The sequence below is a fragment of the Perca flavescens genome, chromosome 22, assembly GCF_004354835.1.
Source record: "Perca flavescens isolate YP-PL-M2 chromosome 22, PFLA_1.0, whole genome shotgun sequence".
Lineage (NCBI taxonomy): Eukaryota > Metazoa > Chordata > Actinopteri > Perciformes > Percidae > Perca > Perca flavescens.
In genome coordinates, this window is record NC_041352.1 from 14,522,570 (window position 1) to 14,537,918 (window position 15,349).

The 15,349-nt window shown below is 40.3% G+C and overlaps 2 protein-coding genes across 2 annotated transcripts in view; both read right to left on the minus strand.

Annotated features, from left to right (window-relative positions):
- c22h8orf34 (chromosome 22 C8orf34 homolog) overlaps nucleotides 1-13,303 on the minus strand; it is a 54,550-nt gene extending 41,247 nt beyond the window's left edge. The window contains exons 1-3 of the mRNA XM_028569409.1: nucleotides 12,793-13,303; nucleotides 528-672; nucleotides 171-302 (exon numbers count right to left, since the gene is read on the minus strand). Of these exons, the coding sequence (XP_028425210.1) occupies nucleotides 171-302; nucleotides 528-672; nucleotides 12,793-12,861 (346 nt within the window). The 5' untranslated portion in view covers nucleotides 12,862-13,303. The remainder of the gene's footprint in view (nucleotides 1-170; nucleotides 303-527; nucleotides 673-12,792) is intronic.
- A 225-nt stretch (nucleotides 13,304-13,528) lies between these two features.
- prex2 (phosphatidylinositol-3,4,5-trisphosphate-dependent Rac exchange factor 2) overlaps nucleotides 13,529-15,349 on the minus strand; it is a 90,884-nt gene continuing 89,063 nt past the window's right edge. The window contains exon 41 of the mRNA XM_028569094.1: nucleotides 13,529-14,556. Within this exon, the coding sequence (XP_028424895.1) occupies nucleotides 14,511-14,556 (46 nt within the window). The 3' untranslated portion in view covers nucleotides 13,529-14,510. The remainder of the gene's footprint in view (nucleotides 14,557-15,349) is intronic.

Here is a 15,349-nt window from a genome sequence, read left to right on the forward strand (position 1 = left end):
CCCTTTGCTGCATGTCGTTTCTCTCTCTCTCCCCTTTCATTTCTTCAGCTGTCCTGTCAAAGGCCTAAAAATGCCCCAAAAATGTATCTTAAAAAAACAAAAAAAAACGTGCAGCTTAATATTCTAAAGTGGAGTGAGTGTGAGTGTGTGTTGAGTACAAAAAAACTTACAAGACTTGGATTCTGGTGAAGGAGGAGAGATACTCGAAACAGCCAGGTCGCTCTTGGACTTTTTCGGCTTCTTTGGGTGAATTTGCCATGACTTCTCATAGTTGCTGTTCTCCCTTCGAGGGTTTTTGCTTTCTGTTGGGAGAGATAGTCACAATTTCTCCTCAGAATGCCCTGTTATGCAAATTCTAGAAAGCATAAATGCAGGGCAAGTTTACTCTGCAAGCTCTGGTGTCTCTCTTTAGCCTATATTTACCATATACTGTATATTGTTGGGAAGAGTATGTACAAAGAAAAATGCCTTATTCTGCTTGTGTGTGTGTTTGTACGTTATGCATGCTTGCATCCATGTACACTGACCTGGGGAGCTCTGCGCCCACAGTGCTGCGGAGCCAGAGAGAGCTCTGTGCAGTTTGCCAGGGCTGTCTTGCTTGGTCTGCAGGTGATCAATGAGAAAAGGGATTGGATGGTCGGGAGTCTCAGTTATCAATTTGGTCATCAACTCCTACAGGAGCAGAATAAAGTAGAGAGCAGTTAGATGAAAGTGGCACTAGAAAAAAGTGATAGAGAGTATGGCCAGTGGAGTATCCACCACGCTGAAGTGGAGAAAGAAAATCCATACCTACAAACATTAGTCTTATTTTGTTGACTTCACTATCAAGGGAGGGTATGTGAGAGGAGAACTAACATGGTGAGATAAGCCCCTTATCTTCACTGTAGTTTCAGGAATTTTCTACACCGAAGGGTCAATATCCTAAAAAAGAAAGTCAAGGCAAACAAGACAACACTACGTCCCAAAAGATAGGAGCACTCCCCTTCTGTGTCAATTAGTAACAAGCATGTCAGCAAGCGCTATCAAAATCAGATCAGTCTGTCAAGACACAAGGACAAACAAGTTAACAAACACTGCAAACTTTGGTCAATCTGTGAGTTTTTTTTTTTTTAATATAGTGTCATGAAGCATGAAGACATTCCACTGATGTTTTAGAAATCCAACAAACAGCATCCAACATATTGGGCCCTTTGAAAAACAGACAAATGTAGAGACGAACAGATCAGGACTGATTTCAGTATTGAGAATAATCAAGTTATTAAAATGAGGGAAAAGACACCATTATTTCATTCCTACCAGGAGATTATTAGAGGAAAAAAAAGGATTTTAAAATTGTTGGTGAACATCATTAACTTTACGGTCTGGTTATCAAGAGAGTCAAGAGTGTGCAAAGTTGATGTGAAAGATAAAGTAGTGTGAAAGTTAATTATATTGTGAGGAGATGATTCATTGAAGAACAGGGAGGTAGGGAAAATGTTCATAGGTCAGACTCACAAATTGGATTGATGGAGAAAAGTACTGCAGGAGGGAGAAAAGAAGGAAAGCACATAGGGAGTCACAGTAACAGGTGCTGAGGGTAGAGGCCACATCTTACTCTGCACGCCAATTTAAAATCTGCCACACGCATGGTGGGAATTCAACATCAAATGTGCCAGTCATGTCGTAACTAATCAGTTATCTCTGTGCTTTGCCAACTCAGGCACACATTCGTACAAATGAACCTAATACACATGGTAAAAATATAAATGAAATGTGAAAAGTACTTGTTTCTTCCCACAGAACACAACAAAAACCAATTTAAGTCATCTGTTTTGTCTTAATCTAATTTGTCAAACCACACAATCCACAAGGTACATGTAATTGCCAAACTCCTCTTTTTATACACACAGCTCACAACCATGGTTCTGTGACCCTGGAGCAGTTTAGGGGGTTCAGCGCCTTGCTAAAGGGCACCACGGCAGTGCATAGGAGGTGAACTGGCTCTTCTCCAGCTGCCAGTCCACACTTCATACATGGTTCTTACGGGTTCCCAAGCCAAGTCCCCACGGACAACAGGCAAAACTGTATTTTATTACAGATGTACTGTAGGGGATATCTGTCCCCCAGAAGCTGATGTGAAGTTAAATGACCATAGGTCTGTGTATGTGAGTGGGTTTGTGTGTGCTGGCATGATATGGTATGAGAATGAACTCTGTTTGACCAGTTTAAGCCAGCCAGAATAGCAGAGGCTGACTTCAGGACCACTGCAGAGAAGCAAAAAATGTCATTAGTAGACTGCAGTGAATTGGCAGTAATGTATGGATAAAACAAGTGTGTAAGTGAGTGAGTGAGTGTGTTCAAGTACTATGTGTTTCTGTGTGACAAGCACTGTACTCTATACATGTGTTTGGCAACTAAACCAAATCATGCAACCCTATGCTTGGTGGCTGGTATGCATTTGCCCATGAGGACATGCGCATATATCTGCATGTGTGTGTGTTCCAGGGGGCGGGGAGGGCTACAGGGCTATGTGTGGATTATAGCTGGCTAGCCTTGGCTGCGCTTTGTGTGCTCAGAAAGCTAATCAGGTAATTGGTCAGGGGGACATTCCTGCCCAGCCCCAGTGTCTACAGCAGCTCTGGCAGCAAACAGCATGTGAATGGACAAATGCTGAAATTTTTCTCTGCAGACGGCAGGTCTAAAGGACTGGAGAACCTTGCATCTCTGCCTGCAAGCAATAAGATAAAGTTGAAGTGACCTACAAGCTCTTCAGAAAGAACAATGATGCTATTTCTGAGAAATAGCCATATGAGAGAGTACTGGAAGAGAATATACAGCACATAATATCCATGATTTTCAACTGCAGAGTAACATTAGACAATCTGCTTCCTGTTTACACCAGCAAGCACATATGAGCGCATGCCCAGTATATGCAAATGGTCATGTGAAATGCATTGTCACACGTGTTAATATCTGTTAATATAGATGGAGATTAGTTCTGCTACTGAGCTTGTGTGGATGAAGATCATTTTTGTATCCAAATGGCGCTTTAATATGAAAACGTAGTAGTGTGGATCTAGCCTAAGAGTTTAGTAAAGCATCTGTCCTCACAACTGCAATGGATTTGGCCTGTGTTAAACATTTATAAACCACTAACAATGCTAAGATGTAATTACTGCTTGGTAGCTCCTGTGGGTAATTTACTAACTAACCTACCAACAGGAGGTCTATAAATGAAGGTTGTAATTTGGTAGATTATACAGGAAGCCAAACTAGCAGAACCTTGTTGAGTCCTGCTGGATTTCCAAGTCCTAATAGTTTTTTATGGGGAAGGGGAAAAGGGAAAGATGTGCAGTTCTTTTTATGGAGGACTGCAGAGAGGTAATTTTCATGATTGTGTTTGCCAGTGGAAACCCCACACACACAGACATGTAGAGGGAGTAATACATACTACAGGCATGAGCTGGATGCATGAAGAAAACTACAGAGACAGATGGGCATGGATAGATAGTGTAGGTTGTGGGGATTGTTAGAGAAATGGCACCACATGCGGGTACATCTGCATTCTGCCCACGTCTGTACTGTAAAAGACTTCTGTGCCAACATATATTGATTGCACAGCCTGTAGAGTGTTTTGCATGAGCTGAATGAGCTAATGTACCCGTGCACCTTTGTCACACACACACACACACACACACACACACGTAAGATTTCCTTTGACAGGAATCATAGTAAGCTGTAGACTCAAATTTGGGTCAACATTTCTATATACAAGTAGACTCTAATGCTATTTGGCTTAAAGTGACTTGCATCAGCAAAACCATTGCATATGTTTGTATGCGAGAGAGATAACGAGGCGGTCTCTGCATCAGTGCACTATAAGCAGCCCAACAGGTAGCATTAGTAACTGAGATATGCAGTCCATATCTGTGCAGATCTGTGTGAGATATCTGTGTGCCCCAGGCAGTTTGGTTTGGTGGCGGTAATTGACAAGCTGTCAGCCAGCCAAGAGACACCCGTGTCCTTGGAAGCTCTCAAGGACTCGCTCCGAGGACAATGACAATCATGATACTCTCACCAACGCTCCCTGTATCCCTGCAAAACAAACCCCCCAAATTGAAAGTGGAAAGGAGTTGAAAAAGGAGAGGACTGTTGGATATGGGTGGTAGACTGAAGGACATAGGGAGAAATCCTGCTCAAGTGTCCTTATAAGAATAACAAATCTTCCCAACCTCATGGGGTGATTATTTATTCTTAAACCTAGACACTTAACCCTCCTGTTGTCCTTGGGTCAAATTTGACCCATTTTCAAAAAGTTTTTATATTAGAAATTTGGGGTTTCTTTCAACCAAATTGTCAAAAAAAAAAAAAAAAACAATGGGGATGGTTCCATACAATGCTCTTCACAACTAAAATAATTGATCAGTGCACTACTTTCATTGAATTTGTGTGTTTTTTTCAATATTATAGCATTTGAAAATAAATTAATAAAATAATGTTGAAAAAGTTGACAAAAATGTCAGAAAAAGCTTCAAAAAAGTGGGGAAAGTGACAAAAACCATCAGGAAAAGTGACAAAAACATCAGGAAAAGCAACAAAAGTGTCAAAAAGTTGACCAAAATGTTAAAAATAATTTAAAATTTTGACCCAGAAACACAAAACGTTGCATGGTCGACGGGAAGACAACACAAAGTTTAACCTTTCTGTGAAGGTTCAAAAGAGACATTTCTCGTGTGGGAATCGAAGGAGGTATTACAAAGAAAGTTTCAGTTTTCTGACAGCAGCTGAAAAACACCACAAGGCTGAAAACCCCCCCCGCCATCGGCTGTCCTTGCAAATGTATGCTTATTATGTAGAAAATTGGATGAACTACAGGCGAATGGCTACCATCTGCAAGAGTATAGGAACGCTTGTATCACGGCCTTCACAGAGACGTGGCTTGACAGTCGAGGTTTTGACTGATCTGTGGGGGTGGCGTCTGCTTATTCATAAACAGAAAGTGGTGTAAGTCTGTAGTTGCACAGGGGAAAGTACAGTATGTGGGGCTGACATTGAAATGCTGTCTCTTCGCCTGTAGACTTGTATATGCAGTAGTGTTATCCACCCCCAGGCGAATGAGAAGAATGCATCCGAAGTTATATTGGACGTGGTAAACAAGACCAGTTATTCAGACAAAGAAACCAGTGACTAAAACAACAGGTCTGGTCCGAGAATAAAATTGAGGCCCTTAGAGAGTGTTTTGAATGTACAGCATGGGATGCGCTTGTTGGAATGCTTTTTTGTTCTAAATGTTAAAATTAAATAACTTTGCACCGTCAACACCTTTCCCAGGCTCATACGCAAACTGCAGGGAGTCGAGAACTGGTCCAGTTCCATCCACAGTCTTCAGGGTTTTCATTACTAGTAATATTAGTGCTGTAGGCCGCGAGTCATTGAGATTAGGTCTACTGATCTTTGGTAAAGGAATGATGTTAGAAGTATTCCACAGATCAGGGACAACTGCAGAGTCGTCAAGAAAGTTGAAATGGTCTTCAGTTCATCTGCACAGTATGTTAATATCCTTCCACATATTCCATCTGATATAAATGCACTTGCACTTTTGACCTTTTACACACCTGTGTTAGACACTGCTGCTATTAATCCTTGTTGTATGTCATTCTAAAACATTTGTCATATTTGTATCTTTAGATTATTTTCATGTATGTAAATTCATTGTCTGTGTATTTCTGCTTACCCCACTATTTTTAATTAAATTGAATGAGTTTATTAAAAAAAAGGCAGATTGAAAAAAAAAAAAAATTATTAACAGACAGCTACATAAGCTCTGTGATGTAAGCAACTTGGCCTAAGCTTTGCTCTTTTCTTTCTGATCAACCCGCAAGCTGCTTAATTTCCACTTTAGTCGTTGCAGACTCCTGGTAAACTGTTGGCGCTATGGATGGATGTCTGGATTTGAGGAGACACTAAGCCTCCGCACAAGCCAACTTCCTATGATGTCTGTGTTCCCGATAGGATGTATATCTATTACAAACTACTGAGACGAGACAACTGTGTCCGTATACTGTATGAGTGAAGGTAAACACAGGAATATTGCAGCAGTATACTGCATACATTTACAATATTTGTTCATGTTTGCCTGGTTAAAAATCTGTGTTACCTGCAGAATATTCAGAACTAAAATCAATCAACATAGCAACTCAAGTGCTGTGGCTCTGATCAGCTCTGTTCTTTAGACTTGTCCTTGTGTTAAAATTTTTTAAATTAAAATACTAGAGGCCACAGAGTACCACTGATTTACCTGACGTTTGTCAATGAAATGTGAGGATGCAAAGTCATTTGAGGGTATTTAAGGTCATGTCTGTGTCCGTCCAATGTGCCTCATATACAGAAAGAGGTCATTATTGGAGAGAGAGAGAGAGCGAGCGAGCGAGAGCGACCACTGGAAGAGATCCAGACCTTGAATAAGCAGGCAGACAAGAGCATCATGTGGAAGAGGAGACTGTGGGAGAGGCAATGTCACTTGGCGGGGGGTGTGGGGGGCTCACAATATAATAAATCATTAGACAAAAAAAAATAAAAAATGTATCGACCACAATTTGTTCACGTAGACTGAAAAAGCTTACTATTCTAATCTAAACACGTACATTTTTCAATGCAACTTTGCCAATAGGGAAGAGCTTTTGTCTCACATTTCTGCTACTTCTTCTCACTCTAATGTTCTCCGTCACTGCTGCTTACCTACATATCTGACCAATGATCTTTGGAGCCAAACTGTACTCTTTAAATATCATTGCAATTCTGCCATCTCCCTATCACCACCATGACCTTCAGGATGCTCCAGGAGATTTAACAGGGAGTTTCCATCATTTGCCTGCAGGCTGTACTGCACCACCTACAGCATCTAGGCTACAGCTGATCCTTTACTATCATCTTCATATGTGCTTGATGAAGATGCTTCACATCGATGGGGTCTAAACGCCCAGCTTTCATCAGTGCAATAAACGTTGTTATATACTTCCATTTTATGTATTGAACTTTCTCACTTTGTATAGACAAAATTATTATCATAAACAAAATAAATAAATAAAAACAATCGCAGCCCTATAAACTCTGTCACAGCTCCACTGGTTTGGTCAGAGAATTATGAAGTGCTGCATATTTAATCACTTTTTAGGCATGACAGTGAAGAATAAAACATCCAACAAAAGAAATAACTTGGACTATATTACAGTATAAAGTACATTCTTTAAAAACAATTATGAAGCAATTAATTGATTCAGGCACCACTGCAAAACTAGGCCATGAAGGATAGGTTCACATCTTACAACAATACTCACATGCCCATGTGTATATGGAGAACATTGTAATTGTCTCTGGCTGTGCAGAGATCCCCTCTTAAAGCGATTTCAATGGAAGAGATGTGGGACAAAATCCAAAGACCTTGTTTTGTATAAAAATGCAAGGAAACACTTCCCAGGGATGCACAAAGATATTTCATACCCGCTTGGTTTGTTTAACTCAGACTGCCTAGGCCTCATATTGGCTACAACTGAAGTTTAAAAGCACAGAAAGATGACTGTGGATTTTGTCCCCCATCACTTATATTAAAAATGAGTTAGGACCTTTAGTTGTACATGTGCATAGACCCACATTAATCCCTCCTAGGACAAACACACATACCGTTATTAGTCACAAGCTGAACAAACTGTCAAGGTTTTGTGTATCAGATGATCATCTCTCCCACACCACCAGCATGACTATCAATACCACACAGCAGTCAGCCATCAGCATCCTCAGGCTATTAGACAGGATAACTTTATTAGCATGCACCGCAGCCACCATACTCTCTCCCTTTCTGTTTCGGTTTCCCGTACCCACTCACTGCCCTCACCTGATGTTGTTGCACGCTCTAAATCTTCCTCATATTGAACTTCATCCCTGCCTGATCTCTCAGATATCCTTTGCCTTCCATCGGACCATCGTGGCCTTAGGCTACCTGTCTTGTGGCAATTACTCTGACTATGCCTGAATGGGAGCTGTATCAACCCATGCACAACCAGACTTATCTGCCATATCAAGTCGTCAACGTCTCTAAACAAATAGTGGTATCTGAAAATGAAAAAAAAAAAAATGGATTTGATGAAGACTGTGGCTGTGTTTGTCTGGCACTTTGTGTTTAGAGTTTAACCAATCACACACGGTTTTTCTCCTCTGAATTTTGATGTTGTTGATTTTCTAAATATAAAGTCTACTGTCTTTGCTTCCCTTCCCTAAAGACCACAAAAGTGAAAGACCGCGTTTCTAATTTCACATGGTGTCATAACAAAAGTGCCATGGGAAATTGCAAACCATTTTTCTCTAAATTGATTGTATTGACTTTCAGCAAGCCTTCACAGCTTTTTGATATGATTTTAAAGTTAAAATGAGAGTGAGCATCTATGTTTGGATGCAAATATATGCAATAATAACCCACCAGCACACAAATGGATGATAAACAAGCAAGAGTACAAATCATTTTTTGATCAATGGACTTAACTATGCTTAGTCATGATAAAAGATGTAAGGTGATAAACTGCCTTTATCATTCCACTGAGCTCTGTAGCATGATAAAAAAGCACCCCACCTCTCATACTGGACCGTAATATCGAAGGGTCATTATTTTTCCGGTAATAACTGACCTAGTTTTGCAAAGGTTTCGTTTGGAATAGTAAAACATAAATGAAATAACATGACCCACAACTGAGATGAAACTGCTGAGTTATTACTACCTGATGTGTGGGAGGTATGCCAATGACAAAGTTACCCTGTCAGACAGAAATGTTTCCATGTGTGTTTGTAGATGTAATAAGGCCTCTGATGGATTCTTCCTGATGCATAACTGAACCTCTCTCCTTGTGCATTTCTGTTAATGCATTTCAAAAGGTCAACAATATTTTAAGCTAGATGCCTGCTTTTTATCTAGAGCTCTATAGGAATTCTAGTGAATGCAGGTCAGTAAAATTCTTATATAAACAATATAATCAATCCCTAAAAAAAATCAAATGATTAAAAAGATACTAAAAATAAGTTATATGCATACAGAAATGATAGTTTCAGTGAGACAGGAAGAGCATACTGCTTCTATAGGTGAAAATAGCTATAAAAAAAAAGAAGCGAAAATTAAAAAAAAAAGGAATGGATCAATAGGTCAGAAAGGGTGTGTGTTGGTGTCCAAGTCATGCCTGCCTGTCTGCCTGCCTGACGGACCTCTTTACAGTACTGCATGGCTGCTGCACTATAGAGACCCTGAGCACAGCAGATTAGAAACCCTACACAGCTGAGCAGGTTGGAGTGGAACTTTTCCTCGTGGATGGAAGAGAAATCTATAGGGAGAAGCAAAGTCATTTACCTTTACTATAAGTAGCAACACCACCAGTAGGAACAGAGCAGCTTCACTGATTTAAAATTCCTACACAAGGTATTGGCTGAAACCGAGTGCAGATTCAACACCAGTCAGTTTTCGGGAGGGAGGGGGTCGCTGGTTCAAGGCATTTTTAGGTATTTATTTTCATAGGCTCTACCAGGTGAGCTACCTAGGCGCTCAGTCTACTCTTTTTACCTACTGGTCTGGTTACATGAGTTTAGATGTCAGGAGACTGTGGATAGATCCTAAAGATCCTCTTTGATAAAACAAAGATTAAAAAGGATTGTATAGATTATTTCATACGATTGAGGTGATCCTGTTACCATGGCAAATGCCAGGTGAGGGGGATCCTTAGTATGTTGCAGTAGGTAACACACCTTCTCGCTGTATCTTTTCACAATGTGTATCAAGCAAAGTGTAACAAAAGGATCCTGAACATATGGCCTTCAGCTTGCTTTATTGCCTATACGGACTACAATTCTTCATGCAACACAAAAATGTAAAAGGTCCCACTGTACTACAACTGTTAAGTGACTGGAAAAGAGTAGGGCTTTAAAAGAATATCAATTTATCAAAATAGGCAAGTGGCTGACAATAATCTGGAGTGCAATTACTTCAATTATTATGAAAGGCTGCTTCACTTTTTGGAGAATATTCTGACGATGTTGACTCAGACTGCTATCTCTGCAAAGCAACCATTTCATTAGCGACGGGGGAAAAAAAAAAATCAATTTGATGGCAAATCATAAGCTGTGTCTCATCAGAGTGAGTAAATGAACCCCCGCTCGCTGTTACACAGACTGTTTAATGCTGCAGCTATGTGTTGGGTGTGAGGAAGAAGTGATGGGGCTTTGCAGATGAGGGAGAAATGAAGAGGAAGAAGAGTTTTACATCTAGGTGGTCTTTATACAACAGTAAAAAACAAAAAAAAACAGGGTATACTTAACATGCGTCTCATATCTTAGATATTGAATGACATACTTGTACACTTGCATAAGAGTGTTTGTAAAGGCCCATCAAGGATTAAATGCATTTCAGCAAAAATAAAACAGGAAGACAACCTTTTCAATAAATCATACTGAGAAGGATTACGGTTTTCCTGCTCACATGTAAACCAATCAGATCAGTGGGAGACCATCCATTTATTCTTTCTGCAGAAAATGTAATTTACTGGACTGCATATACTGTCCAATTACCATCATTCCTTAATTATTGAAATTATATTGGTTTTGCTTCAGTTCAAGCCCCAAATCATTATTTTAGACCTTCACATTGTCACAATGTTGCTGCGTTTAGTACTGTACTTATATTTCTTTTTTTTCCCCCCCTTTGTTTTAAAGATCATTTTTGTGGCATTTTAGGCCTTTATTTATAGGACAGCTGAAAACAAGAAAGGGGTGAGAGAGAGGGGAAATGACATGCCGCAAAGGGCCATCTGTTGGAGTCGAACCCGCAGCCGCTGCGTCGAGGAGTAAACCTCTGTAAGTGAGTGCCTGCTCTACCAGGTGAGCTACCCAGGCGCCCTGTACTTACATTTCTACATTGTGCTCTTGTATTCGGAAATTGTTTTCTGTCATTTAACAGACACGTTTTACCATTGTTGTACTCATGTTTGAATGGCAATCACATTTTCAGCTCTTTTTTCATTCAAGCAGTGTAGCAGAACAGCTGGATTACTACTTCTGCTGCTGCTGTGCCAATTCTCTAAATGTGATCAAAAAGAAAATTACCAGAAGAATTCCGATCTCTCTTCCTGGATTCTTCTCATGAAAGGAAAAAAAAAAAAAAAAAAAAAAGAAGCTTGGTTCTTCACAACTGAATGCACATGGATGGGTTTTCTTTGGGACAACAATGAAATGGCCAAAGCCTCTCATGCGCAACACCAAGGTAGCAGCTAAATAATTTTCTCATGAGGAGATTGGCAGACCCAGGAGAGTTTTCATATATTCTCCTCTTACTCCACCGCTCTCTTACTACCTTTCCAAACCTGCCAGTTTCGCCTAAAAATCTACAGTACAAAATGCAGCCTCACAATTCACCATTAACAATCTAAATATTGTGAACAACTCAAGCAATTATCTGACTTAAGGGCACACTTTAGGATACAATAGCAGGTAAACGCTTTACCATATAAACTCAATCTTTGGAACACAAGGGTTTTGTAACCTCAAACATCACCTTTAAACACTTTGCTTTAATCATCTTCAATTGTCACATACAGGAGAAAGTATTAAAATTGTCCAAAGAGCCAAGAGTAAAGAGAAACACAAAGTGAGGTAGATAACAGAAAATGAGACAGGTGGAAGAGGAAGATGGAGGGAGGAAAAACAAACAAAGAGAGCACACACAGGACTATTATTGTGCAGTTGAGCCTCAGTGTCTGGTGTGGCCTCACAGTAAGATCTCCTGTCTTCATCGCTGGCTAAATGCATGTTCACCATGAGTCTCTGTCCATGGTGCTGAAACAAGCCTCACTACTGCTCTTTCTTCCGTTTTACATGCAGCCCGTGTTTGTGTGTGCTACTACATGTCCAGCCGAAGCACAGAAGTGAAATGTCAGCACTTTGCGAAACACATGTGCATATGAATATTGCTTTGCCATAAATACAGTACACGTCATCCTACAGTACTGTATCCACAGGCTTGTATTTCATGGTGATAATACAGTTGACTTCCCAGTATTTAGCAAGAGTCACAGTTCTGCTGCATCTCAGGCAAAAGCAGGTTCAGCTGGATGTTTTGTCTTTCTTTCCATCTTTACTCAGATAATGCCTCACACACCTGTGTGGTCCTGCTTTCAGCAAGAAATCCCATAGCAAAGGATGAAGTCATGCTCTCCCCTGGGTTGCTTCGATGCCACACTGAGAATACGGCGGGATGAACACAGATCCCTGACTGACAAACAGGCAGAGAGGCAGGTAGTTAGGCTGTGTCCACTGTAGCCGAACGCACAGTAAAGCCAACCCTGCTGTGCAATATGAATTACAACTGGCTTCTCTGAGTGGCCCTGACTTCAACTAACTGTAACAATGTCGAGTCAGGCAGTAGCATGGCAGGCTACAGATAGAAATGAGAGGGCAGACACAGCAACCAATACATGTTTCGCTACAGTATCTCAGACTGAGCGCAGTGGGACGTTTCAGGAATAGAGTGCATAGAAATAAATGGTTTACCAGCCGATTTCTTTAACATCTACAGTGCATGTGTATGGGGTGTAGGGAGTAACAACACAGTTCAATATATCCTCTTTTACTCCTGTGTGAGAGCTCACGTTGCAGATGTGCGCTCATCATTAAGCACAATATAAAAAGCAGCTTAATGCAGTCTAGTGCAAAGCAATGGTCCTTTAAATCGGTCGCCAACAACTTCAGAGTTCTTGGTTTTATCCGTGCACTCACTCACTCACTCACCTCAAACAAGGGTCCGATTTTATTCTTCTCCAGATACGACTGAATTCTTGACTGTTGTGGAGACGCCATGAAGAAACTGTTGTGCCTCGCAAGAGCTTTAGCAGAATGAAATCATAAGGTGAGGCGATGTCAGTCGTCCTTCAAAAAGCGTCTCGGCGACTAAAATAGGCAAAATGTCCCAAGTGTAGTGTGGCTGCAGCGGAGCCACGTTAAGTTCAGACGGTTTGCGTCAAGTGTGGAGCAGGCGGCTATGAGCCCGGCTCATTGTGGAGACTCAGCCCGGGACCATTCCCAGTTTGTCGCCTCACTGACTCTCTGGCGGCAGCTACTCCGTAAAAGCCAATGGCAGGGCAGCTCGGTGACAGAGATTACAAATCTTCCGCTCACTGGCTACCAGCAGTTAACGGTGCCACCGCCACTCCCATTTATCCGCCGGGCTCAGCCTTGCCCTCTCGGTGTTCATCGCAAGTATGGCTACTGTACCTGAACGCTCGCTACACGTGCACGTGCACTGCCAGCGTAGCATTCTGCTAATTACCGGAAGCAAAGTTGAAAGTTTAACAAGTCCTTTTATTTTATTTTTTAAATCTGTAATTAATTTAACAGCAATTAAACAGTGAAACAGTGACCAAAACAAAAGGTCTCAGAGTAAGATTCCAAAATGGTTACCAAAGTATTGTAACACATTTTAACAACTGGTTGGTGGCATATAAAAAAGGTCATTTCCAAGTGTCCATCCATTGTTATCCGTTTTAATATATGGTTTACATACTGTATACATGACAGCATTTTCGTAGTGTTTTCAAAGAAAGAAAAAACATTTTTTTTACATGGTTGTAACAAAGACATACAGTATAGGAAGCACTAAGGAGCTTATTGGTGCAGTTTATTACCACTTGTTTGTTTGCATAGTAGTGAGCTAGACATTAATCTACAATGATACATCAGATAAGTAACACAGAGAGACACTTTAATCCTGAGTACTGTCAATGTGAAATAACCGAATATATCTCATAGCTCTACCTCCAAAAACCTGTTATATGTTAATACTGATAAACCATTGAAAACCTTCACGTGCATGCATGTAATCCAAACACAATGGGAACAAGGGCATGAATCTTTTGACACATTCACACACTTCATATGTATATTTACAAGCGAACAAACATGTTGAGGAACGTACAAAACACACATTCATATGGTTATCTAATACTGAGATAATCGATAAAGCATAGTCAGAGTTGAAGAGAAGCAGTCAAATTATTGGCTATTGTGAACATAATACAAAGCCAAATATTGTTTTAATCAATATCTTGCTTATTTCATATGCAAATTAAACTAATAACATGAAATGCAAATGTCCCTCATGAAAACAAACATAATTTTCCGCCAATAATATGCAGACAGTAAACTGATGGGATTCATTCCATTTCATTGGGCTAATTGAACTGCATTCTCAGGGTATGCTTTTTTTTACCGAGTCATTGTCTTGTCAGATGCATTATATGGAAAAAAAAACTCAAAATATGTATAAAGTACAACAATGAAAAATATAAAGTATTAAAAATACTATTTACGGTTTTAAAATTCTATTTACACATCAGACAGCTACTGTGGACATATACAAATGGACCCAATAACTGTCTTTTATTAGGTTGATCCTTCATGGGTGGAGGGAGGACTCAAAGCATCTTCAGCATCTTCCTGGATGCAGTTTATTATGGGTCACCATCAGGGGGGGGAGGTTGGCACAGCTTGTACAATCTAATCAGAGAAACATACACACAAAATGGAATTTAACTATATAGTGGGTGAACACAAAGCAATGAACTGTTGAGAAATGCCACTTCCCCCTGCAACAGGTTTTTGTTTGGTGCAAAGGAAGTATAACCAAAAATTAAGGCTGCAGTCTTACGAAGAAAACTGTCAGCACTGGAAAAATAATTATCCTTAGCAGCCCATATCCAGCTTTGTGCTACAAAGTCAAACAACATTAACTACGTTCAAACAGTAAAAATGACACTAGCTTTTACCTTCACAAGTGTTGTTGATACAAAATAAACTCGATATACTATAGCTTGGTAGCATTCATGAGGGTAGTTTTAAAAAATATAACTTCTAAAATATAAAAAAGCCAAATGCAAGGTGCAATTTTCAGTACAATCAGCTGTATTTCTTGCATCCTAATACAGCACTGCTGCAGTTTAAATAATCGATTGCACCACTCACATATTTTGGTCTTGATAAGAAATGGCTGCAGGGTAAACTCACACAAAAATGTTACTGTCCCCTTTCATCTACAGATCAGCCAACAAGCAGCATGTCTCATGACACACAAAGCACACTTCCATATTCTGCAGCAGTCAGTCACACCACAACAATTATGACATGAACCTACTGAGAGTGCAGCAATGTTGCTCTCCAACCACAATGTCTCAACACTAATCATCCCGCTGCTTAATTGTATTTGTCAATTTCACTAAAAGGTTCAAAAGGGCTGCCTGTCACACAAAAGCCTATATGTCACAGCCAAATGGTTGAGGCAGTCCTTGTCCTC